Source organism: Mustela putorius, unplaced genomic scaffold (assembly GCF_011764305.1).
Source record: "Mustela putorius furo isolate JIRA1106 unplaced genomic scaffold, ASM1176430v1.1 tig00003853_pilon_pilon_pilon, whole genome shotgun sequence".
Classification (NCBI taxonomy): domain Eukaryota; kingdom Metazoa; phylum Chordata; class Mammalia; order Carnivora; family Mustelidae; genus Mustela; species Mustela putorius.
The window spans coordinates 31,135,162-31,161,771 of NW_025422005.1; the positions used below are offsets into that span (position 1 = coordinate 31,135,162).

General features: G+C 44.4%; 1 protein-coding gene across 9 annotated transcripts in view; it reads left to right on the forward strand.

Moving 5' to 3' along the window:
- The window catches only part of NFYC (nuclear transcription factor Y subunit gamma), a 68,489-nt gene that overhangs the window by 36,400 nt on the left and 5,479 nt on the right, over positions 1 to 26,610 (forward strand). For 8 of the 9 annotated variants that reach the window (XM_013045275.2, XM_013045303.2, XM_013045279.2 and 5 more), the window contains 6 exons: positions 1,967 to 2,079; positions 9,945 to 10,016; positions 11,458 to 11,571; positions 15,381 to 15,476; positions 20,521 to 20,694; positions 24,026 to 24,184. In XM_013045275.2, coding sequence (XP_012900729.1) covers positions 1,975 to 2,079; positions 9,945 to 10,016; positions 11,458 to 11,571; positions 15,381 to 15,476; positions 20,521 to 20,694; positions 24,026 to 24,184 — 720 coding nt within the window. In that variant the 5' untranslated portion in view covers positions 1,967 to 1,974. Of the gene's footprint in view, positions 1 to 1,063; positions 1,085 to 1,966; positions 2,080 to 9,944; positions 10,017 to 11,457; positions 11,572 to 15,380; positions 15,477 to 20,520; positions 20,695 to 24,025; positions 24,185 to 26,610 lie in introns of those variants that run through there. The other variant, XM_013045310.2, reaches the window with a different exon arrangement.

The following is a 26,610-nucleotide window of genomic DNA, read 5'->3' on the forward strand; positions in this document are numbered from 1 at the left end:
TGAGAGGACCATACTTGGTTATTGAGGACTGAAGATTTTATCTAGTCATTTCAACTGTGCTTCAACACTCTTCACTTTAATTCCCTCCAGAAACTCCAAGATCATATTGCTTCCTAGTACTTAAGAGTTTCTGTTGATGTATAGAGCTGCTTGTTGGCCTCCAGCACCAGAAATTGGCTCCAAATCTTTTCCCATTACATCATCACCCACTAATGTCATTACACCAGGGTGAAATCTGCTTTGAAGATTGTACTCTTGTTTTCCTTCCATCTCTTTCCTCTCCTCATTTCCTTTAGAAGGAAAAAGAAAGAAAAAAAAAATTAGAGCCCTCTTGGACAGTCCCAGGCAAACATTTAAGAGGGAATCAAGCATTTTCCGTCTAAACCTAGATTTATCAGTCTTTATTCCACTCTGCTGACGGAGAGCGATCTGCCCAGCATGGGGTCTGGAAAGGAACAGGTTTAGTCATGTGACACCTGACTTTGGTGCTTTTCTCTCAGCCCTTCAGAATTGGTTCTTAATGATTTACATAGCTCTCTGCCAGCATCTTGTCACTGGCATGTTAAACCTTTTAATTTTTATTTATTTGTTTAGTTGCCTTATTTATTTATTTATTTATTTATCTATTTATTTTTAGTACTTTATGTATTTATTCGACAGAATCACAAGTAGGCAGAGAGGCAAGCAGAGAGGGGGAAGCAGGCTCCCTGCTGAGTGGGGCTCCATCCCCGGACTCTGGGATCATGACCTGAGCTTGAGGCAGAGACTTTATCCCATTGAGCCACCCAGGCACCCCTGTTACCTTTTTAAATAATTTCCCAGAATAGAAATTCTTAAGACCTCACTAAGTTTCTTATTCTTTGTGTTTAATTAAACTGTTTTCTTCCATTTAAGTATTTGTCAGATAAGCATTTCAGCCACCTGGAGTTTTTACTTTCCCCCGTAAATCTTATAAAACTACAATATTATCTTCAGTTAAAACTGGTACAGGGCTCCTTATTCATCTTTCTCAGTATTTTTCAGCCACCTTTAAAGCTTTCCGTTGATGGTATGCTTTGGCTTTGTTCCTGATAGAAAAGTTCAGGTAAGGAAAGAATTGGGAAGTAGTTTCAGTTCAGAGACTTGGTGCTACCCACTCAATTATTGGCCAAAGCTTCAGTGCTTCTGTGCCCTCTGAGGCAGATTAGCTTGAGGTGGAAGAAATAATAATCCACAGTAGCCTCAAAGAAATAGGACCACAGTATCTAAAACAAAAGAATAAAATGGGCTCCTTTAAGACTTGGGTTTACATTTCTGTACAGTATTAGTCATTGCAATGGACCCTTAAGTTACGGCATGGAGTGTGGGAAACCAAGGTGAACTAGAAAAAAAACATTGGAGGGAATGGCATTGAAAATTGTCGACCAGATAGAGCACCAACCAATTGCCCTTTATGTCTCCTCCTAAGACAAGACATTAAAAGGTCTTGATTCACATTAAGATTTCAGTTTAGGGGCGCCTGGGTGGCTCAGTCGGTTAAGGCCTCTGCCTTCGGCTCAGGTCATGATTCCAGGGTCCTGGGATCAAGCCTCACATCAGCCCCTGCTGAGCAGAGAGCCTGCTTCCTCCTCTCTCTCTGCCTGCCTCTCTGCCTACTTGAGATCTCTGCCTGTCAAATAAATAAATAAAATCTTTAAAAACAAAAAAAGATTTCAGTTTAAATTTCTACTAATTTTAGGTTTTCTAGTTAGAGCTCCTTGATAGTCTCTGGGTAGTATAAGTTGGATAGAAGGAGAAACTTTTTCCATATGTTTTTGCTAACACTTAAGTCTGTGTTAAAAAACCTCTTCAGCAGGATTATATACCTTCTCAGATTGAAAAATTAAATGAATTAGTGAAAACAGCCATAAGGATGGATATAAATAACCTGGACAGAAAGTCTGTCTTTATTACTTCTAATTTATCTCATGTGTGTGTTTGTTTGCAGTTGTCAAAATGTCCACAGAAGGAGGATTTGGTGGTACTAGCAGCAGTGATGCCCAGCAAAGCCTACAGTCCTTCTGGCCTCGTGTCATGGAAGAAATCCGGAATTTAACAGTGGTAAGAAAGAATGAGAAACTTGCAGAGTGTAAAGAGCTGTGAAGTGCATAACCCAGTACTTAGAGTAAAACATTTTTAACCTCAAGCACATAAGCACAGTTCATTCCTGACCTCTGGGTGGGAACAAGAAAATATAATTTACCTTAGATGAGGTGACTACAAGGATTTTTTTTTTGTATTTTACTGGCTTTCCTTAGGCATGTGGGTGGATAGTGGATGCTTTGACTCAGAGGTAGTAGCTTAATGTGAGGCATATCTTTTAGAGATGCAGAAAAGCAGAGCTCTCACCTTCCTTCACCAGCTATAGCTCATTTTTCAGTCCTAATTCAGTGGCTCTGCCAAATTTCTAGAATCTGGTAAACACTGTTGGACAGTTTATTCAACAACAAATCTATTGGAAGCAGGAACTCTTTCTGGGTGTTAAATGATACACGTAGATGACGGTTTCTCAACAGCAGCTTTATTGGCATTTTAGGCTGGATAATTCTTTGTTGTGAGGGTCTGTCCTGTGCACTGTAGGATGTTTAGCAGCATCTCTGGCTCATTAGATGCTAGTAGCAATCCTCCTCCAGTTGTGACAACCATAAATACCTCCGAACATTGCAGATGTCTCCTGAGGGCTAAAATCATTTCATTGAGAGCCACTGACTTAGAAGAATCAACTATTACCCTGGCCCTTGCAGATCTTGCAGTCTAGTAATTACAATCAGAGTCATTTATTCAGTGAATATTTATTAAATACTTACTGAGTCAGGCACAGTGATGAGTCTGAAGCAGTAAAAAGTCAAAGTGCTCTGGGATTACAGAGAACATAGTACTTAATTCTCCCTGGTTGAGTTAGGGAGGCTTTAAGTAAAGGGACATTTTTCTAGATACTGAAATAGAGAAGCATTCACCAGTTGGAAGGGTAGGCAAGTATATCTTGGGCAGAGAGTATGACATTCATTAAAGGCCTGGAGGCCCAGAGGGAAAGGTCTTAACGTTTTGAGGACCAGCAGGAAGTTCAGAGTAGCTGGGGGTTACTCTATGGGTAGAACAGTGAGGGTAGGAGTAGAGTGGTACGGCAGTGGTAGCAGGATGTAATGCATTAAAATTAGAATATTTTCAAAGTGTAATGTTATTTCCTTAATGAAGAATGTTTCATTTGGTGCCATTTTAGCAAACACTAAAGGATCTGTCTGTTTTAGATGTGTCATTCCTGCCCTGAAGGCATTAGGCATCCTGGTAGAGCAGACACTGAACTCCTTAACGTAGCACTAACGTTGCACTTTCTTAAAGCTAGTGGCCTTTAAACCTCAAACATAGGAGGTCAGTTTGTTTACTCAACAAATACTTACTGTCCACCTGCTGTGGCTGTGCTGGATACTGTGGATCCGGTAGCAAGCTGTACGGACAAGATCATTACACTCGAAGAACATGCATTCCTGTGGGGGCGATAAACTAGAAACAGGTAATGAGTAAATAAAATAAAACAACTTCTCATTATGGTAAATGCCCCCAGTGACTGTAGGGATTAAAAAAAAAAAAGATTCATATTTTGATGTACTTGTGCGTCATGTTTGTTTTTATGGGGTATTTTCAGCAACAGAACTTGGCTTGGCGTTTCTCACAGTGGCTTGTGTTCACAATGAATTTCCACTGAGAAGTCATTGTTTCTGTAGTGTGAAGGTGGTGGTTCTCTATACCGCCTCAGACGTAAGAGAGAGGAGCAAAAGAAATCATTAAGTAAAAAGTAGGGTATTTTGTTCATATTTTGAGTGGATGATCTCACAGTTAAGCTGCTGAGGTTTTAGTGTAGGAGTTGGACTGGCGTAAAGCTAGCGCCCTCCTGGGCTGTGATGGGGTTAGGCCGGTGCTGCAGGTCTACACTCCAGCTTGAGTGTAGAAGCAAAATCCAGGATCAGGCAAGTGCCCAGATAAAGTCTTGGGGTTTCCAGCTCAGCATTTAACTTTTCTGTATTTTAAGTTTTGATAGGTAAAAAACATATAACAAATGCACCATCTTAACAATTTTAATTAAAATGTACAGTTCAGTAGTATCAGGTATATTCACATTCTTGTAAAACCAATCCTAGGACTTTTTCATCTTGCAGAACTGAAACACTATACCTCTGAAACAGCAAGTACCCTTTCTCTGTCTCCCCAGCCCCTGGTAACTACTTTCTGTTTCTGAATTTGGCCGCTCTGAGTACCTCACATAAGTGGAATCACACGATATTTGTCTTTTGTGACGGGCTTAGTTTCACTTAGCATAATGTCTTCAGAGTTCATCCATGTTGTAGCATGTGGCAGGATTTCTCTCCCTTCTGAAGCTGGCTAGTATTCCCTGTCCGTTTGTGTACCACATTTGGTTTAGCCATTCATCTGTCAGTGGGCATTTGGGTTGCTTTCCCCTCTTGACTGTAGTGAATGATGCTGTTATGCATGTGGGTATTCAGATATCTCTTTGACACTCTGGGCTCTGATTTTTATTCGACTTGGTTTAATGTTCAGGTTTGATCACCAAAAAACCGGACTGTGGTGTTAACCAACTTTGATTATTTAGATAGCTAGCTAGTCTGCCAGACGTTCCAAGTGGGTTGTTTTGAGGGATTCAGTTTTAGTTCACATTTTATGAATCAAGAGAAAGGCCCGCAGGGAGGACAGTTGTCTTTAATGATTCTTCTGTTGATGACCATGGTTTTCTCCCTTTGACGAAGATTCCTAGACCACTACCCTGGGGTCTCTTACATCAGATGCTTAGAACAAAGGTTGGCATGTAATAGGTGCACGATAAATATTTGAATGAACCAGACTCCTCCATCTCAGCTTTAGTGTAAAACAACATCAATAGCAAATTCGAGTGAGAATGCTGTCTAGGAAAGCTGGGGCGCTCTTTCCCTTTGTAACACTCTTGCTTTTCCCTCTGCCTGTGGCTTATAAAGGCCTCTGTTTCTCTGACTGCCCCTTGGCCTGTGTAACGTGGCCAGATATTTGCGCGTTTAGCCTGTGCCTTTCCAGAACTCAGCAACACTTAAACCAGACTTTCTCAGATAAATCAGAGCCTCTTAGGTTGACATCTCAAAATGTCTAACAGATTTTTTAAAAATTCGTATGTTCAGACTGTCCAAACATAAATAAAACTTCTGAGAATATCCATAAGGTGTTGTGGTCTCCCTAAGACTGGGACAAAGATTGTCCAAGAAACAAACTGAAGTTTGCTAGATGATCTATCTCTTGATGTGTTGGGAACTCTGGCCTCAATCATTTTGCAATCGGTTTGCAAAAGCAATTTGTCTTTCATCTCCGCCTGGCCATTACGTTCTTCTCACTCTTAAAAGGTGTTGTAATTATCCGTAAATCCAGGTCACGTTCAGCTGGGATTGAAGTTGGTTAAAAATCATACCAAAATGATTGTATACTAGGATGATTGTGTAAAATACTGTATTCCTGCTCAGCAGAGCTCTGGGAACAATAATTAACAGACTTCTTGGCATTGAGTTTAACTCCTCCGAAGACCTCTTTGAAAGCAGGGAAGAAAAAGCTAACTTTGTATTTTTGGGGCAGGTGGGGAGGTGACAGTGCTGAGTCTTGAAAAATATCTCATCCACCCCATATTCCCTCCATCCCTTTCAGCCCTCGCTTAGCTATAATTTGATGCATAGGCCACTTTCTTTTAATTGCCAGGTACATCTTTTCATTCTTTGGTGCCTTCAGATTGGACAAGGACATTTTTAACATTGCAGTCAAGCCAGATAACTATTTAAACAAGATCTTGGAGGTGGAAGTTGGTGGACTTTGAGAAAAGAGGTCTTGTGCTGTTTGAGCCCTTCCTGTAGAGCCATGCTGCTTAAAGTTTATTGTCTGCGCGAATCACACGGGAATCTTGTTAGAGTACAGATTCTGCTTTAGTACGTTTGGAGTGGAACCTGAAATTCTGGATTTCTTTTCAGCTTCCAGGTGATGGCATTGGTGGTCTAAGGAAGGACCTCACTTTGAGTAGCAAGGCTTTAACAATCCTCACTGTAGGTCATAGTCATCAGGAGAGTTTGCAAAACACATGATGCTTGGACTCCACTTTCTAGAATTTCTGTTTCAGTTACTCTGGGGTAGAGCCCAGTCCTCTTGCCTTTTAAAAGCTCCCCAGGTGTTTCTAACAGACAGCCAAGGTTGAGAATCACTGCTTTGGAGAGGATCAGAATCTCGACTTCGCTGGAGTGCCTGACTGGGTAGGCCTGGAAAAGATTTCTTTTTTTTTTTTTTAAAGATTTTATTTATTTATTTGTCAGAGAGAAAGCGAGCAAGATCGAGCACAGGCAGACAGAGTGGAAGGCAGAGTCAGAGGGAGAAGCAGGCTCCCTGCGGAGCAAGGAGCCTGATGTGGGACTCGATCCCAGGACGCTGGGATCATGACCTGAGCCGAAGGCAGCTGCTTAACCAACTGAGCCACCCAGGCATCCCGTAGATTTCTCATCATTATTTGAAACTCCGGATATTCTTTAGAGCAGCCTGAGACCCATTGACTTTTCCTTGGCTCCAGATTCTCATTGAGTGAATTCAGACTTCTTGAAACTCGGCAGTTTCAGATGGCCGCATTTTTAATGTAGTTCTTTGGTTGCAGTCAGGAGCATGAGAATTTTCTGAGAGAAAATCTGTTTTTCTACCTTCTGATACCACTCCCAAGGGCAGGGGAAAAAAGTATGTGTCAGTTGTTCTTCCACTTGGATCAGCATCAGAAGTTAAATGGTATTCACATCATTTGCATGATTGCCAATGACAAGGGTCACTGAATTGAAAGGCAGTTAAGTGGACCTCAACCTATGGCTGGTGAGAGCATGCCCTCTCTAGTAAGCTTGCTGTAAACCCTTACACATGACTGGAAAGCTCGGATGAGATTATAGAAGCCTGGGCTGTTGTCAGCGGTAATGAACCACACATACATATCTGAAGATCCACTTTTCTCACACTGCCCCTTGAGATCTCAGGATTTGGGGATCATGAGAAAGTTTCCTGAAAGAAAAGGTTTTTGAGGGGGAGACTTAGAGCAAGGTTTTTTGTTGTTGTTTTTTTGTTTGTTTGTTTTGTTTTGTTTCTTTTTTGTCTTTTGTTTTTGGTAAATTTCTGTCTCATTTTATACCTCTTTGAGGTGGGACCTTTTATTGTTTCTTTTGATTGAAAAACAGTCTCATAGAAATTCTAAAAGTAATATTTTTCTCTTTCTCAGGTTGGGGAAGGAGGTCTTCTTATCACCTTTGGGTTTTGGTTAAAAACTTGAGAGCTGGGGCGCCTGGGTGGCTCAGTCGGTTAAGTGTCTGCTTTTAGCTCAGGTCATGAACCCAGAGACCCCGGGATCGAGCCCCAGATTAGGCTCCCTGCTCATCGGGAAGTCTGCTGCTTCTTCTGACCTGCTCCCCTCTTGTGTTCTCCCACAAATAAAAAAAAAAAAATCCCAAAACTCTTAAAATATATTGTTTAAAAAGTTCTATGTATGAATGAAATCGTGATAGTATTTGTCATTCTGTGACTGACTTATTAAAAAAAAAAAGAAAGGAAGTGGGCGCCTGGGTGGCTCGGTGGGTTGGGCCGCTGCCTTCGGCTCAGGTCATGATCTCAGGGTCCTGGGATCGAGTCCCGCATCGGGCTCTCTGCTCAGCAGGGAGCCTGCTCCCTCCTCTCTCTCTCTGCCTGCCTCTCTGCCTGCTTGTGATCTCTGTCTGTCAAATGAATGAATAAAATCTTTAAAAAAAAAAAAGAAAGGAAGAAATCTTAGAGCAGTTGTGTGGAAATACATAAATAAGCAAGCTGGGTGAGCATTGCACTTGCAAGCAAGTTATTAGGCCTTGTGGCCATAATCTTGTGCTGTGCGTATCTCCTGGGAGGTCTTCCAGAGGAATTATCCCCAGCATTCTCTTGGCATTTCTGTTGAGCATCATCGTTTTGTGAGATCTGCCACACAAGAAGGAAGACCAGTGATTGTTTTCGGTGGTTAAATGTTTTTTTAAATCCCTTTAGGATCTGGCCCCAAGCCAGCATTCTCTTTCCCGCTGCTTCTGTCTGTACTAAGATCATACATCTGAAACTTAAATGACCATGTTTTTTGTGTTGCTGTCCTTCTGCTTTTGTCTGAATGACATTCTCCTACTTTTCCAACAAGCAAATTCTGTAACATCCCTTAGACACAGTTCAGATGTCAGCCCTTCTGCGGAGCATTTGCCAGTCCTCTCGTTCATTCCAGCCCCTCCCCTGCCTCCACCCCCAGCGGGTTATTTCCTTTCTTGTCCCTGTGGGATTTTACACCCCGACCCTACTATAGCATAGAGGGTTATAATATTTTTCTATGGCAGTCTCTAACAATTAAACTATAATCTGTTCAAAGGTAAGAGTAGATTTGCATCTTTTATGCAGTAGTGGGTCCCATACACTCACTCTTAGTTGAGTTGCATGAATGAGAAATGAGAACAGTAAATATATCCTGCTGTCTTTTTAGGGTGAGATTTTAATAATTTGAACTTGTAAAGCTCCTCCAGTCCAGGGTTAGTTCTAGTAGAGGCTTTATGGAAAATGTTTTACCTAAGCTGGGAAGGGAAAAGATAAAAAATTGGTGTTGGAAGTTTATAGAGGTGAGTGGTCCCAAGCTACTTGTTGGGTTTATGAGGAGAAATCCAGTGTTTCAGTGTACATTCTATCATAATAAAGCTCTTCCTTCTGTAGTTATAAAAATGGATTCTGGGGAGGCTGGTGACCTTTTCCCAAAAGGCCCCATTGCCTTCTTTGGCATATAGTTGAGGGTTTCTGTTGTTGGTCTTGGAAAAGAAAGTTCACTTATGCATGTTCAGTATACCAAATCTCAGCCAATAGCTGCTCCTTCCATAAAGTGATGGTGCAAATTCTCCGGTGAGCACCGGAGTCACATTTCAGACCACATTTCAGACCACTTACAGAATCTGGCACTTGACACCTGACCCAATAGAGGTTTCGCTGATTTTAGCCAATCTCTGCCTTTGCATCTTTCTCTTCACTGCAGCTTTGAAACCTAGAATTGATTTTTATTTCTAAAATTGCATCCATCACTGGGCATGTGTTTGAGTACCAGTAGTATCAGAATAAAAAAGGGCTTAAATCACAAATAATTGAAGTAGTGCTGGTCAAAAAGCCCTTTCCTAAAATCCTATCCACATTAAAGTTATGTGGTTTCCTCCCAGCCCAGTCTTGTTGGTTAAAGGAAAAAGTGCTAGGGCTGTTCTAAAAGGCAGCTAATCAATTCACCCTTTTTTCCCCCATACTCTTCCACTCCTGCCCCCACCCGCAAGCAAACTTTGGAGACAAGGCCTTTGCTGCTGGGGTGGGAAAGGCCCTCCTCCCTGATTTCTGGTGTTAGTTTAGTGTAAAGGTCAAAAGTAGCCAGTGCTGGCCAGTACTGGCTGAAGACAGCTGTGGGTCACTGTGGTCTGGTGCTGCACCTTGCCCTTGTAGTCCCAGAATAGAAGAAAGACCTGGCAACTTAAAGGAATGCCCCTGAGGCAAAAATCTCATTTTAACCTGCATATTGCAGACCTGGTAAGCTTTGTGGGGGAGGTACAGAGGAAACACTCAGTGCATCTCTATATTGTGCCAGCAAAGAATCTGATATTGTTTGGGTCTGCTTTTCATGAGGGTGCTGGTAGATGGCATCATAAATTTATTCTGAAACCCTTTAATTGCTTGAAGCTTTGCATGGGCTAAGAAGAATTTTGCTCCGGGAGTTGGATTCTCTTCTTTTAATCTGTACCTCCTCTCCTACTGTTTTTCCAAAAAGGAGGAACTAGGCCAGTCACAGTGTTTCATGGTGCCTGTCGTGCCCTGCTGGTTGTCCCCACCATTTATGTGCCTTTTGTTACTCATTTCAGAAAGATTTCCGAGTACAGGAACTCCCACTGGCTCGTATTAAGAAGATTATGAAACTGGATGAAGATGTGAAGGTGAATTCATATTCGTTTTTATTATTCATATTGAAGCTATGATGGTGGGTAGATTGTCGCTCCTTTTTGTAGTGCTCAAAGTTTAATTAAACAGAATGAAAATATCGTTATTGTCTCTTGCTTGTTTTATTTGGTTCCTGTCTAAAATTGTTAAGTGAGCCGAATTTGAACAGTTTTAATTATTATATAGTGATTCTCTGGAAATTAGGGATATCCTGTTTTCCAGATGTTGATAATATGCTGAGAGTTTGCTTTTTGAGTCACCCATCTTTTCACTGTGCAGGGTGAACACAAATCGTCAAATCAGCAGGACAGTGCATCTTCTCAATTAGCATCTTACTGCTGTCTCTACTTGTCAGTGTGAGCTCTAAGAAATGTTTAGGAATGATACTGCTCCCGTTCTAACTTTTCTGTCTGTGAGTTGTTTTATGTGACTTAACGCCTGTGAAAAAGTTTCCTTGCAAGTGGCTATTTTTGTATACCTAAGAGCCCACCTCCCATTTCAACTCCCAGAGAGAAAGTAACGCTCTCTCCTTATCACTCAAAACTAATAGTCCCCTGGGTTTGTATAGAAAGCTAAGCTAACAGTTCACAGTAATTTCCCCTTTTATTAGCTCTCATTCCTTCTCATGGTAACCCTGTGAGATTTGTTAGGATAAGAATTATATAGTGCCATCATAAAGATATGGAAATAGACACAAAGGGGTCAAAAGTGACTCACCCAGAGTAAAAGAACCAAGATCCCAGTTCTTATCTCCTGCTTCCTTAACTCCAGACCTCTTCCCATGGCTCTGTCCGGCACAGACCACCTCACCAAGGGTTCAAGGGTTCAAACAAGGAGTCTTGTTTGACCAAGAGCTTGAACTTCGAAGTCAGACATGACAAGGCAGCTTACATTACTTGAGCACTTACTAAATGCCAGGCCCTGTGCTGGGTGCTTTTACATGTATCACCTCATTTGATTCCTGCAGCAACACAGGAAGGTTGTGGGAAGGTTGTCTTCTTTTTCATTATGTGAAAAATGAAGCCCAGAAGGATGGGAAGCCTGAAATTTTATCTGAATCCATTGGCTCTCAAACTTACTATCTTTCCCCACATTGTCTCTCCTTAGATTAGAACCTAAACCCTGCCACTTACTGACTCTGTGGCCATGGGCAAGTCACTTCCTCCTAAACCCTAGTTTCTTTGAAAGTCTCTTACGAAAATAAGAAAGTGCATGGTAGGTCCTAGAAAAGTAAGTATTCTTCCCTCTTCCTTTCTTCTACCAGCTATGTGCTTTGTCCCCGCTTGTGGATTTATTTTACCTTAGAATTTCTTGAGGCTGTCACCTTCTCATTTTCCAGACCTTGCCTCATTGTCCATGGCAGGACATGAGGCAAGGGACAAAACTGGTTTGAATGACATGCTGGTGATTGACAGGGAGGGCCTACGTCTGTTGCAGATGATCAGTGCAGAAGCCCCTGTGCTCTTTGCCAAGGCAGCCCAGATTTTTATCACAGAGTTGACTCTTCGAGCCTGGATCCACACAGAGGATAACAAGCGCCGGACTCTGCAGGTAACGTGGACGTCCATGGGGGACCTGGGCAAGCAGCTGTCTTTGCCTTAACCTGCTTCTCTTGTGTCGTTTTGGGCCAGAGATTGTTCTTCCTTAGATTTCTGGCAAACTGATGTGTGAAATTGGCATCTTCCTCCACTGTTTTGAGGCAGACTTAACCCTGTACCGTAATAGTATTTCCCCACCAAGGATCTTCATTGCCAGTTCTTGTGGTTTTCACAGCTCAGTGGCTGAACTCTTCAGTTGGTGAGGTCTCCCCATAAACAGGCTAACAGGATACTAATCTATTTCCAGATGTAAACAGCTTCTGGTTGGAAGCCCTGAGAGACTCCAGGAAAGAAAGTCCCAGGAAGAATCCATCTCACCGACTTTATTTGCCCTTTTTGTTCCCTTCCTGGGAATCCTTTCCTTCTTTTTCATTTTCTTTTTATTTTAATACAGAAAAAAAAAAAAATTTCATATTGTGTGAAGACCCTTGGTCATTGGCTCTAGAGGCCTTTCTCTTAACAGCCAGGCCCAGTTCTTGGAGGAAAGGTTTCCCAGACATAGAGGAAGGGTGTGATAGAAGATATTGGCAGTCTTTCAATAACAAAGCCAAGAAAGTAAATTGTTTTCTCCTTTGTTTCCCATTACTTCCAAATTGAAGATGCACGCATATTTATTCTACAAATATTTATTGAACACCCACAATGTGCCAAGACCTGTTCTGGGCTCTGGGGATCAACACACAAAACAGACCCAAACCCCAACCCTTGGGAAACCTATATTCTAGTGCAGCTAAACATGGCAAACTTACTCGATGCTGGTTTGAAGGAAGCCTATGGCTCTAGAGAGATCCAGTTAAAGTTACCTTCAAGATCAGTTCAGATTAGGGGCACCTGGGTGGCTCAGCTGGTTAAACATCTGCCTTCGGCTCAGGTCATAATCCCAGGGTCCTGGAATCGAGCCCCACATTGGACTCCTTCCTCAGCGGGGAGCCTGCTTCTCCCTCTCCCTTTGCCTTCCACTCCCCCTGCTTGTGCTTTCTCTGCTAAATAAATAAATAAATAAAATAAAGATCAGTTCAGACTAAAAAGTAAAATAAGCAAAACACTTGGACAGGCCCTTCAAAAAAGAAGATATCCTGGGATCCTCAGTTAAGACATCTGACTTCAGCTCGGGTCATGATCTCAGGGTCCTTGAGCTCAAGCTCCACGTAGGGCTCCCTGCTCAGTGGGGAGTCTTCCTGAGATTCTGTCTCCCCCTGCCTTTCCCGAGCCCTGCTCGCATGCGCTGTCTCTCAAATAAATACATAATCTTAAAAAAAAAAAAAAAAGATATCCAAATGACCAATAAGCATATGAATAGGTGTGCAACGTCATTGTCCCTTGGGAAATAGAAATTAAAATGACAAGACACTGGTTTACACCCACTGGAATGGGGCTGACGGTATGGTACCACGTGTTGGTGAGGAAGTGGAGTGACTGAAACTCCTGTTGCTGGGCTGAATGTGAAGTGTATAATCACTCTGGGAAACTTTTTGGCACTTTATAATAAGCTTAAACATATCCCTGCTGTATGATGCAGCCATCCCACTCCTGGATATATACCCCAAAGGGTGGACTTTGTTGTCTAAGAATGTTCATAACAGCCTTGTTTATAATAGCCAAAGACTGGAAACAACTCAAGTATCCATCAAGATAGGGATATATAAACAAAAGGGATATGTTCATATAATGGGTTACTGCTGAACAGCAACAAAAACAATTGATCCATCCAGCCTGGGTGAATCTGAAAAAATTACCTTAAGCAAAAGAAACCAGAGGAGAAAATCATATAGCACATGATACCATGTTCTGTCACCATCTATGGTGATAGAAATCAGAGTAGCACTTCCCTCAGATTCGGGGGGCAGGTCGTTGGTTGGAAGGGTTAGAGGACACTTTATAATCTTATCTAGGTGATAGCTACCTGGCCATATGTATTTGTTAAAATTCATCAAACCTGTGTCCTTAAGATTCCTGTGTTTTACTGAATATGAGTATTCAGGAAAATATCACTAGCATTAAGAGAATGTTAAAAAGACCAACTTAAATATATTTGTGTTTCCCAAATACTGTAGAACACTTGGTGTATGTTTGGAGGTGCTCATTATTTTGTTCCCCACCCTTGCTGCTCCCCCAGTTCCATCCATAGATGAGCGGTTTAGATAGCTTTGAGTAGGTGACATCATCAGGAATGTGATACTATATCGTACTGATCTTAAATGAGACCTGGCAGCCTTAAGATGCTCCCTGCTTCGGTTGGAGGGTTTATTATCAAGCTGATGGTTGGCAAGAAGGGTGGATTGGAGTTTTGCATTTCAGTGGCTTGGGGCCATCACAGAGACAAGGGAAGGGAAAAACAGAAAATTTCCATCCCCTTTTCTTTTGTCTGGTGAGTCACCTCTTTAAAGATGTGATGTATAGAGATTGCTAGGCATTTCTGCTATCATGTTGACTTTCTCCCCCAATATTTTATTATGGAAAACATTCAGACATAAGCACATAGTGAGTACCTGTATACTCACCGCCTAAATCCTACTGTTAACAGTTTGCTTGCTTCATCCTATCTGTCTCTCTATCCATCGAGTCACATATTTTTTTTTTTAAGTGGCTCCACGCTGAGCCACAACACAGGGCCCAAACTCATGACCCCAGGATACAGACTTGAGCTGAGATCAAGGTTGCTTAACTGACTGAGCCACCCAGACACCCCCATCTATTTTTAAATGCATTTCAAAGTTTACTTTGCCTAAAGACTTCAACACAGGTATCATTCACTAGAGTTCACTATATTGTTTCCTGTTTGTTTTGCTTTAAAATGATCATACAGTGAAAAGTACTCCTATCTTAAGGATACATAGTATGTTTAAAAAAAAATTTTTTTTTTTTAGTTTTTAATTAAAAAAAAAAAAACTAGTTTTATTATTTAAAGAAAGGGAGTATTACTTTTCGAATTTCAATGGAACCAGGGCTTGGTTTCAGAATCTTTTAGTCAGTTCTAGTAACTTCAGACTTCTGGTATTCATATCACATTAAACAAGACTTAAACCGTGTATTTAACATTGTGACTTTACTATTTATTTATTTAAAAGGATTTTATTTTTTTATTTGACAGAGGGACAGCAAGAGAGAGAATACAAGCAGGGGTAGTGGAAGAGGGAGAAGCAGGCTTCCCGCCGAGTGAGGAGCCTTATGCAGGACTTGATCCCCGGAGTTCAGGATCATGACCTGAGCTGAAGGCAGACATTTAACGACTGAGCCACTCTGGCGCCCCTATGTTGTGACTTTAAATTCCAAAATACAAATCACAGACTTGTGGGAACTAACATTCTACAGATCGATGAGTAGAAAATATTGTAAGAAGTTATTTAATTAGGATTTCCGTAGAGATACCAAAAGGTTGTAAGACTGAATAATAGCCTAACCTTGCTAACCACACAAGAAACAGAAACCTGCCCATTGAGATTGCTAGATTTGTACGAACTTAGCTGGAGTACGACAGTTTAAAAGCTGTGGAGAGGACTTGGGGTAGGATCCGGCAGAGGTGGTTGTTGTAATTGGAGGCTCAAATACCCAGTTTGTAGAGCATGAACTAGGTGCATATCTTCTTTGTCAGTGTCTGCCCATCAAGTCTGATATGAGATTTATGAGTTTGGCTGTGCTTATTTCAGCTATAGCCTTGGCTGTGGTCGTTGAGTTTGGCTTAGAAGTCATGTGGAGGGTGTAAAGCCAAGTGAACTAGTTTCTCCCCAGGCTAATTTTTAACCCTGCTTTTCTTTGTTACAGAGGAATGATATCGCCATGGCAATTACAAAATTTGATCAGTTTGACTTTCTCATCGATATTGTTCCAAGAGATGAACTGAAACCTCCAAAGCGTCAGGTAAGCTTGGATGGCCTTGCTCCTGCTTCTGACTGAAGAGCACCTTGCACACTCGTGTCAGATACGCTCCTTTTCCTCTCAGCTCAAGTCATTTGCTGTTCCTTTTGCTTTTCTTTGTCTAGACCAGATCCATCCTTAACATCTCCCTCTGTTACTCATTTATGGATACTTTTAACTCAGTGCCTCTGAGGTGGTATTTCAGTGAAAGTAGACAAAATAAGAATTAAAGAGAAGTTACAGACAGTAAAGTGAAGCTCTTTTCAAGGTACCGTAGAGAGTCTCTCAGAGTTCTTAACACGGAATGGGAGTACATTCGTAGCAAGGTACAGATTTTAGATTCTCAAGATTTAAAGAAACAGCTTCTCTGCGTGCACAGTGGTGTTGGAGTGAATGGACTTGGGTTTTCTCTTACTCTGGATTGCGGTTCTCTGTGTCGTGCTTGAGCTATACATTAGATCACCTGCTAGGGTTTCAAAAATACTGGCGTCCAGTCTTCACACCAGCTGAATCAGAATCTGTGTTGGGGGGGGAGGCCCAGGTCACAGTACTTTTTAAAACTTTTCAGATGTTTTTCATGTGCAGCCAAATTTGAGAACCACCACTTAAACCGTTTTTCAAGCAATCACGGGAAAGAATGTGACTATCTATCTCCGCCTCTCTTTTGCCTGCCCCTCTCTAGAGATCACACTGACTTTTTTTCAGCACCTTGGGTGCATCAAACTCTTAACTGCAATTTTAATAGACCCCTTTCCTGTATAGCTCATTGTTTGAGGCATGCGGATTACATGACTTGGTAGGTGTGGTTAGAGACGCTTGGGGAATAGTGGCAGTGTCTGGCAGGAGCAGAGCTGTGCTTTTGTTCCGCTTGCTTTATCTTGTTAATGAAATTTTGAGTGTTTTTAATGAATTATTTCATAATATATTATCCTTAGAACAGAGTCATTCAGTGACAACCATTCTCCCATGCTGTCTCGCACTAATAACCAGTCAGGAAGTGTAGAAGTGCGCATCTTAAAGGACATCTATAATCCTGACCCTGCCTGGGGGCCTTTGGATCAGCAGGCCCTCTGTCCCCTCCTTGTTAGAGCAGGGCGCCTCACTGCGGCTCCGTTCTTTCTGGGCAGTCTTTGCTACTGTAAACATCCTTGACTGGAAGCTGTAAGGTGTTCAGAGGAGCTTTCAGTCGGATGTTTACAGCGGCAGGCTGCCACGGTCGTCCCCAGCTGCGCAGCGCCTTTGAAACCATTGCAGGTTTGTGCCCACGGGCTCAGTTCCTCGTCTTGGGGTGTTTCCCTCCTCTCTGAGAAGTCCCTGCCACAAGAACTCAGACCACTTCTCTTCCTCCAAAACAAATGCTACCACGCCCCTGCTCTCCTTGTTGGAATTTGTTTCAGAAACCCCCTTTAAAAACAAGGTGGTGAGAGCCCTTTGACAAAATCAGGCCTTGTGCTAACGCCTACTCATTCTCTTTGGGCTGTCTGCTGAACCAGGCGGCTGGAGGGAAGGGTCGTGTCCTGTCCCTTCCTCGGTTCCTCAGTGCCTGGCGCTCTCGCAATGTCAGATAGCTCCTAGTTCCATCCTAGCCTGACCGTAGTGCTGTGATCCATTCCCTTTTAAAGTGTGTCTAGCTGAAACAGCTCCTTGCTGCCTAGATTCAGGTCTTTGTAGGTGTTCAAGCCATTGATTGGAGTCCTACTGGGGACAGCTGCTGCCTGGCCTTTGAAAGGTTGAGATTGCTGAAAGCTGGCCTGAAATTCTAAGATAGCACTTTTAATCCTCTGTAGACATGAAGTTTTCCCCAGCTCCAAATTGGCTGGCACCTCCTTAAGTCCTTTAAAAGCGCCTACTCTCCAAAACTCACCCTTTCTGAAGGAGGCAGCAGTTCATTGTGGCTACTGAAGTGAAAGTACTTTTTTCAGTCTGGGGCTGGCTGTACAGCTCCATAGTGATGGCCCGAGGATGGGGTGCTGCTCATTCTCTGACGTCTGTCAGTCTCCACTTCTGAAAAGATTCTGAGAGCAAGCCCTCTCTGGTCAGGGAAGCCAGTGTGAAAGCTGGGCAGATGCCCTATCCTGAATTGATCCAGTCATTTGGAGATTGTTCTAGCACAGGGGGTAATTCCCCACTGCCAGGGAAAGAAACTAGCCAGAAATATTGAGGTGTAGATCTAAGGTCCTTGACTTCTCAGAGATGCTTGGACATTTCTCTTGTTCTTTGGGGAAGCAAGTAGACTGTTCAGAAGCAGAGGGTAGTTGAAGCTGACTTCTACCCCACTAAAGCTATGAGTTGAAAGTTCCTGCCCATTGAAATGTCATTTTCTCTTCACCCATTTCTTTAAACCAAGCATAATCATTCCTTTGCTAGCTTGCCCTCCATTGGCCGGATGAGTCTTCATGATGCAGAAGAACCTTAGATGTGCCTCCTTCCATCCCAGTGATTCGAGAGCAGTCACGCCTGATCCTCAAAACGCTGCTCTGAGCGCCTCTCCTTGGTACTTCCTGAGTGTCCTGGGCACTGCCTGTTTCCCGAACAAGAAGGTGTGGTAGGCAGGATAGGAGAAGCTCTTTACGTGCTGTCACCATTTTTGGCAGGAAGTATTTTGGCTTCCAAAAGGGCTGCTTCAAGGAACTGCTTTTTGTTTGGCAGAAAGACTATATTCACTTGCAGGTTAGTTGCAGTGCGAGAGAACTGGAGACAAATCACAGGTCAGGTCTGGGAAATGCCAGTTTCTCCCTCCTCCCTGACTTCCTTCAGGTTGGTTCTGGGGAAGTCTCAATCCTCTCCACCCTCTCATTTACCCGAGAGCTTTTGTAAGTTAGGTCTAGAGTGTAGTGATTGATGTTTTTTACAAGATGGGAAGGGCATTCTCAGTGGAAAATAAATGCATTGAACCTATTTCAAGACCTTTAAATAGGTTGGCAGTTGGCAGTTGGCGTCTGTTTCTTGGTTAAGAGAGGGTATCAGTATTTATCCCTTCTACAGCCAAGAGCTAGTTGAAGGGTGAATGAGACATCCTTCAGGATCCCCAAGAGCTAAGGGAAAATGTCTCTATATACATAATATTTATAATGGTAAAATGTCGAGTTGAAATAGAGCTGCTGTTGTCACAGTTAGGTTGTTCTGGGGACTGAGACTTAGATGAGAAAAAAGGGGACCTCCTTTTTCTTCTGCCTCAGTGTGATTACATTCAGGGTTCGAACTGTTTGGGTCTGAAGCACAGAACACATTAATAACCTAGAAAATTCATATATGTCTGAGAACTAGCTCAGAAACCCAGAAGGTTAAAAGTGTCTATTGAGGTGGCCATTAGGGAATCTTGTGATGCCGGGACCCCAGTTCCTGAAAGGCTAGATGTCAGCAGTCCTAATTCTAGTATCTGGGGCCCCCCAGTCATGCCCTGTTCTGTAGGGGCATAAAAACTTCTCCCTACATCATGGCCACAGAATCCTAGAGGTAGCAAAAGAGAGTTTAGGTACTTTTTTTCTGTTGATAACAGCTGTTGAGTTCAAGAGAATGTGTCATACTACCAACTCAAGTTTTTAAAAAGCACTTTCTGGGGCACCTGGATGACTCAGTTGGAAGAGCATGCAACTCTTGATCTTGGGGTTGTGAGTTCAAGCCCCATGTTGGGAATAGAGCTTACTTTAAAAAAAAAAAACTACTTTCCTACCTGCAGCTCTCTGTCTGACTCCTATAAATAATCTGTCATTCAGCAGCCTCTGCTACATACCTTACAAGGAAATGAATGGCTGGGACATCGGAGAGCAAGAGAGAGTTGAGCCCTCAAAGTGCTCTCACCCAAGCAGGGAAGGCAGTGAATTTGATAAGCAGGTACACCAAAGTGTGGTGAGGAAGGGACTGTGCAACGTAGATTGGGACTCCTAACCTAGTGAGGGTACGCAGTCAGTACCGCCTGTGTCACTGTCACTTTGGGGAGCTTTTGAGGCAGTCCACAGCATCTCTATACCTTGAAGAAGTATCTTTTCCTCTTTTCTTGAACCTGGCAAACTTATCCCAGAACAAGGAAGTGAGTAAATTAAGCTAATTTTCTGCTCAGCCCGCCCGAGTGGTTGTCTGTTTCTGTTGTTTTTGTTGTCCCAGGCAGGGGCACCGTGTGTCACAGGGCCCTCCGGAGCAGACGCCGACCTCTGTGTCAGTGGTCAGGGGCCCACCAACCCTGGACCCCAGGCTCTAACCATGCCGTAGTGTGTGTAAACATCCTACACTCTCAGCTGTGAGCTCAAGGTGGCTGGGAGAGGGTTGTTTACTCCTTCTGCCATGGAAAACGTCAGCTGAAGAAGGAACGGTCTCGTCATCCAGCAGATTGGACCGAATGCGACCTCCCTAGTCAGCTAAGGCTGCCCCCTCAGCGGAGAGCTGTCCCTCAGACCCCCCTGGGTTGCTGTGGCTAAGTACAACCAGAACCAGACATGATGTTGGATAGACGTGGCCCTCTGTGACCATAGTGCTCTTGACGTACTGTGAAAAGCCGGGCACTTGCCTACCGGTGCTCTCAATCCTGACATTCAATTCTTAAGTTCCAGCCCAGGAAAAGCCCTGTTTCGCTTTCTCCTGCTCTGTCCCTCCAGAGCTGGCAGGCCCCAAATAAGGAGAGTGCTGCCTATTTGGGACATTGGGGGCCAGCCTGAGAGCTTGATGTTTGGGTAGCATCTTTCCAGTGCTCGCAATTAGCACCGTCTGCAGATCACAGGCCTTGACAGCGTTTACTGACAAGCACTGCTGGTGCGTGGTTTTTAGTTACGGTAATTATTTGCCCATTTGCAACTCATCACGCAATGGGTGATTACTCTGTACTTCAGAAAATTGGCTGTATGTTTTGTGAAGCCTATGGAATCTGTTATTTTTAGTTTGATTTAGCACAACTGGGCTCTTCGAATTCCACTTTCCTTTGGCTTCAAATGTGGAGAGCTCAGCATTCAGCAGGCAACTGCACAGAGTCCGTCTGGGGGAAGAATGGAAATTCACTGTGGCGGCTGCTGAGTCAGTTCTTTTCCTCTTACCTGCCTCTCCTTCTACCCCACAGGAGGAGGTGCGCCAGTCCGTGACTCCTGCCGAGCCTGTCCAGTACTACTTCACGCTGGCTCAGCAGCCCGCCGCCGTCCAAGTCCAGGGGCAGCAGCAGGGCCAGCAGACCAGCAGCTCCACAGCCACCATCCAGCCTGGGCAGATCATCATCGCACAGCCTCAGCAGGGCCAGGTCCGTGAGCTGTATGGGGTCCCCGCCAGCAGGACCGTGCTGCTTAGGTGCAGGATGGAAAAGGCCTGGCCTGGGCGGAGAGGCAGGCCAATCATTATAGGGCACTAGACTTGAAGTTCTGGAAACTTGGGCTTCTCCCCATCACCCAGGTGATGTGTCACCCTAACCTCGGGGTCCCAGTTTCCTCAGGGTCAAATGAGAGTGCAGTGAATGAGACACCCGTCAGGATCCCCATGAGCTAAGGGAAAACGTCTGTATTGTGCCCCATGAAGAGTAGTGACATCGCCATAGAAGGTATTGTAATTGGACCCCATGGCTGCTGTTAGGAGATTAGGCATTGTTACCAGCTTGCATCCCTCTCTTCCCCTTCTCCCCATCATTTCTCTGTTGCACCACGGTTGTGTCAAGGGACCTCTTTTTACAGTAGCAGTCAGAATATTCTCTCTCCCTAGCAGTATTGTGAAAGCAGCATTGTGAATCCACGTTTGTTGGGAGTCATGAGAGGCTGTAGAGAGCTCTGTTCTCTGAGCTCCGAATCCAAATTCTCTGTCAAGCATTAATTTATTCACAAAACATTGAGTCCTATCCTATGTGCTAGGGATAAAGCAGTCCCTATTTTTAAGAATTTTCACAATCTAGTAGGGTACAAATACTTAAAGATTAAAATACCACCACATGGGAAGTGTAAGAAACTCTTAGGGGTGTGTAAAGGGTGTTATGGGATCACATCAAAAGGGATATCTAGGGGATGCCTGGGTGGCTTAGTCGGTTAAAGGTCTGCCGTCAGTGCAGGTCGTGATCCCGGAGTCTTGGGATCCAGTCCCACATCGGGCTCCTTGCTTCTCCCTCTGCCTGCCACTCCCCCTGGGTGCTCACTCTCTCTCTAACAAATAAATAAATGAAATAAAATCTTAAAATTATATATATAATTAAAATATATATAATAAAAAATTATATATACAATCTCTATATATAAAACAATGTGAGGGAAGTGATAGAAGCAAGTGTCAGAGAAGGTTCCCTGAAGGGAATAATACAAGTCTTAGAGGGAACAGTGGTAACGAATCAGATAAAGAGGGGGAGGAGGGCTTTCTGGAAGAGAGCAAAGCACGGGCAAAGGCAGGAAACTGCACAGGGAGTGTTGGGAAGACACATTCAGCACGGGGGACATTTAGGCAAGTCTGAGAATAGAGGCAGAGGACACTGATAGCCTTGTGTCTGTGGGTAAGAGCTGGGTTTGCCTAGAAGAAACAAATTGGGGCAGAGGTAGATTTAAATATTAATGAAGATTTTAGGATTTATTCCCTGTCTCACTTTTTAATTCATATAACAGAAGTTTTAGGGTGCTTTCTCTTCGCCAGACACGGCTAGGCAGGAGAGGTTCAAAGATGATTGCAGCCCAGTCCTTGCTTCAAGGAGTTTACCATACCATGCCTAAGAGACCTTCTTTGGCTAATGCTGTGCCTCTGCGATGGTGAGAGCTTTCCCTGCCAAAGCCTTTATCCCTTTACAGAGCAAACTTCAAGGGAGTCCACCAGGCACAGGCTCTGATTGGCTGAACATCCTAAGAAGCTCGTGGCTGTTGTGCTCTGACAGCAGGGCACTCCATACGTGATTTGACAGATGCCATGCTAACACAAGCCTTCATTTTCCTGAAGTGATTTAGAAATACCTTGGAAATCCTCTTGGGAAAATTGAGTTGATAGAGTACAGTGATGAGTTGGCAGTATGCATTTTTTTTTAGTCAGCAAGAATTTCATCTCTCCTCTTCGCCATCTCAGACTGGCTCAGCTTGGAGCTGATGAGGCCTACGGAGATGGTGAAGTTGGTCTCTGCCTGGGTCTCCCAGCCATTCTATGTCCTGCTGCTTCAGGGTGGCCTTGTGCTGTGTCACCCCTCCTTGGACCTGTAGTAATTAATGGCTATTTCAAGTTGAGTTCAGGTAACCTTTGCGGGACAGAATACTTACTAAGTGGGAAGGAAAGCATATTTTGGTAAAGTGAATCCTGTGTGTTCTGTCATAAAATTGGAAACTTCTATTCCTGGAGGTCGGGGGAATAGGCTGAGTTGAGAATGCTGGTGTGAGAATGGGAGGTGTTTCCTGTTGTCCCAGCCCACCCACCACATGTGTTTTTACATAGATCCCTCTGTCCTCTTTCCTCCCGACCTCCAGGTCATAGTAAGTTCTCCTTACCTAGTAATCCTGTGAATCTCAACTGTAGTTCCTAGAACACGTCCCCTTCTCCTGTAACTTCAGATGCACAGGAGACCTGTGCGGTTAGAAACGTAAGAGCATCAGAATAGCAGCATCGATAGAAGCCCAGGAGCCACTGAGACTCGCAGCATCTTCTTACTGAAGTGATTCAGAATTCAGAGTGGGGAGTTGTCATCCCGGAACCGGGGCATTGGGGGTGTAGGTGTGGTGTTTAAAAGATCGCACCCTTCCCCCGCCCCACCACCATCGCCATGGCCCACTGCTCCCCACCCCCTCCCCCAGCAGATGAACAATATGTACTGGTCTTCCCTGCTCTGGGTAGTCTGTAAGGGTCCCATCTGGGACCCTTTTGAAATTTTGAAGTTTTGAAATTTGAGCAAGTGACTGCCCAACCCTTTTGACAGTTCAAGTCTATCGTCTCTCAAAGGAGTAAGTTTCCTGGAACTGCAGTCCATGAAGTGTGTATGAGAGACAGTCTGCCAAGTGAGGGATATTGGACAGAAATTTCTTAAAACTAAGGTTCCTGTTTCTAGAGAGTTCAGCTCCAGGTCTTTGTGGTGTTTGCCTGTCCCATGCGGAGCCGTGCTTGATCTGGCCAGTGTAGGCTGCGGTCATTCTGCTCGCGTGAGGCCGGTGTGCGCTTCATCTCCTCCCAGTGTCGCATGCTAGAAGGGAGTCTGAGGTCCTGAGCATCGTAAGTTCATTCTGACCTCACTCTCCATTTAGTTGGCTCTCCACATTCACCTGCTCCACAGTTGACCTTGGCCATGCCTCCAGTGAGCTGTCATGGTTGCTTTGGATTCTTTTGTACCACATGTGCCTTCCTGTCACTGAAGGGGCTTTGGGAAGCTGCAGCATTTGAACCATAGAGGTGTTTGGGGCCTGGGCAGGTATTCTGTACTGTGAGCCTAAAAATCTATGTGGCATTCTTCCGTCTTTTATTTCAGAGAGTAACTTCAGCCGTGCTCTAGGCCCAGAGGACTCTGAGTATTTTTAATTAGTGTTAAGATGAGATTAGGGAACCACGGACGGGGTTTGCTCCTAATTAACTGCTCCTGAGCCCCTACGGGCTCTGAGCTGGGGTTGAAGCCATTTTCTCCTCACTCTTCTTTCCAGACCACACCCGTGACCATGCAGGTGGGAGAAGGCCAGCAGGTGCAGATTGTTCAGGCTCAGCCCCAGGGTCAGGCCCAGCAAGCCCAGAGCAGCAGCGGGCAGACCATGCAGGTGATGCAGCAGATCATCACGAACACAGGAGAGATCCAGCAGATTCCGGTAAGCCCCGCTCGGCCTCTCCCCCACCCCCCAAGGCGCTGAGCTTACACGCGCACACAGAATATCGTGTCTACCCGTGTGTGTATGTGTACATACATTTCTCTAAACGATATCCCTGTTAACCCAGACCACGACTTGCTTCCCTGTACACTCACTGCTTTTCTTTAATCCAGCTCGGGTTCACCACTGCGGGGCAGCTCCTTTCGATTTCCCTGCGCTCCACCTACGCTGAGAGTGCTCGTAACCACTATTTCATGCCAAGACCCAAAGGCCCCGTGAGGCAGTCCTGTCTTTTGATTAGCAGAGAATAAGAGGGAGGTGTACAGGGAAGGCCATAAATACACTTGTTGCATATTCATGAGTCAGTTCCCAGTGGAGCCTGCAGCAAAGTATATTTTTGGCTTTCATTTAACTTATCCATCCCTTCACTGTGGACTGCTGCTTCCTGTACGCCTTGCGGGATTTCATTTCTTGGATTTGTTGGCTTTTTACTTGTTCTTGCTCTTTTGTAAAAAATGTCCCATCTTAACACTTGGTCATTTTGCCACCCAGAGATGTAGAGAGAGAGTGACGTGGAGCAGTCCTTCCATTTCCTGCCCCTTGCCCTTCCTGTTGCAAATGACATGTAGGCAGATAGAGAAACTCCCTTGGACTTGGTTAACCACTTCCTCTTTGAAAAAAGCTCCATTTTGGGGACTGTTCTTATTAACAGAGTAATAGACCAAGAGAAAACTGAAGGAAAGTGGAGTGTGTGTGCCTCTGTGTATCTTTCTGTTGCCCCTCTCTCCTTTCCTCCCTTTCTTGTGCTTTTGGTGCACTCTCCCTCTGCTAGAGCTTGCTCCCTCTCTCTCTTCGCCCCCCCCACACACACGCGCACACACACAGATCCGTCATTTCCAGGTGCCTTGCCTCACTGTCTCAGAACTAACCCCAAAACCTCTCTTGAATGGTTCGTTCTCCATTTTACATGTGAAGGTGCCAGAACAAGTTCACTTAAGCCAGAGAAGAGTTCCCCCCCTTGCAGTAACTTTAACTCAAGTCTTTCTGACTCCCAGTCACAGAGCTTTAGCCCAGATTTGTTGCGGAATTCGCTAGTCTTAGATTACTAATGCAGGAGTCTGCATTTCCGAATTCCTCGGAGTGCTCACCCCAATAGAGAGGACCTTCAGGAAGGAAACTTCGCTTCTCTTTTAAAAGCCCAGAGGGCAGGCATTTTTATCCTAGACTTAACATCAAAAAGCTGTCAGGCTCCCTGGACCTGTCTTTGTGGTGGAAGACTGAGGGCAGAGTATCACCAGATGTCTCAACCTAAGTCTAAAAGAGGAGCTACTTGCTCCTAAGAACTGCTTGGAACTATCTGGCTCACAACTTTTCAGTCCCATCTGAGTTTCTGCAAAGAGCTCTCTCCAGCTGGGACATGTAAAATCCCTGTGGCTGTCAGGACACCTTCCCTGTTCTTGGGACAAGGCTGTAGTCTTTCATCCTGTGTTCCTTGGCTGGAGCTCTGGTGACTCCTGGGACCAGCCACCATCAGTCCCAGCAGATGAGGCTTCCCAAGCCTCCACCCAGCTGCCTTCATCCCCAAAAGCTACTTAGTGCTGTTGCCTGGAAGCCACCCTATAGGACTTAGAGCAGGGCCGTCTGGGCCTGCATCACAAATTCCCAGCAAGTTGGCATATTCTCAGAAAGAAATGACCACCCATCACACTATCTTGGTCCGTCTCCTGTGAACCAGAGTCTTAAAGGGTTTACATTTTTTGTGCCTCCATTTGGCCATAAGTGGACAGTTCTGGAATCTGGTCTACCAAGAACTTCCAAGAACCACACAAACTACCAAGTGTTAGTCTTTTCTTGGTGACTCAGATCCTCTTTGAGGCTGAAGTTGCAGAGAGGTGCTGTGATTTAACACTGCATGCAGGAGTGCAGCTCCATTTATCAGCATTTTCCTCATGGAAAGTAAAATAACCTGTAAGCTCATGGAGGTGAGGGGAAAGCTTGCTCCAGGACAAAGACGCATAACTTTCCTGTTCGCTTCTGGAAGCTTACCATGGCAACAACAGCCTGCTGGGCTGCCAGGGGAGGGTGTGGTCTGGGCCCCCAGGTAGAGAGAGACCAGTCTGTTCTCCTGGCACCTCTTTCATCCCCCAAATCCCGAGTGTGAATGTCTGCAGTGCTCTGCTGACTCTCCTGTGCTGAGCAACCAGCCGCCTTGGTCTCTCCATGTTCCGCTCAAGGCACTGAGACACTTCACGCTGCACTGGAGCGTTAGGAGTCTGAGTTAAGGCTTTTAGCGCACAATTAAATGCAGCGTGTGGTATTACTGCGTTATCTGAGACTTAATCTTAAGCTGAGGGACTCTAAGGGCATTTTTGTAGCTTTGGTTTCCCATGATGGGGTTTTCTGTGAAAGGTTTATTGATTCATCTT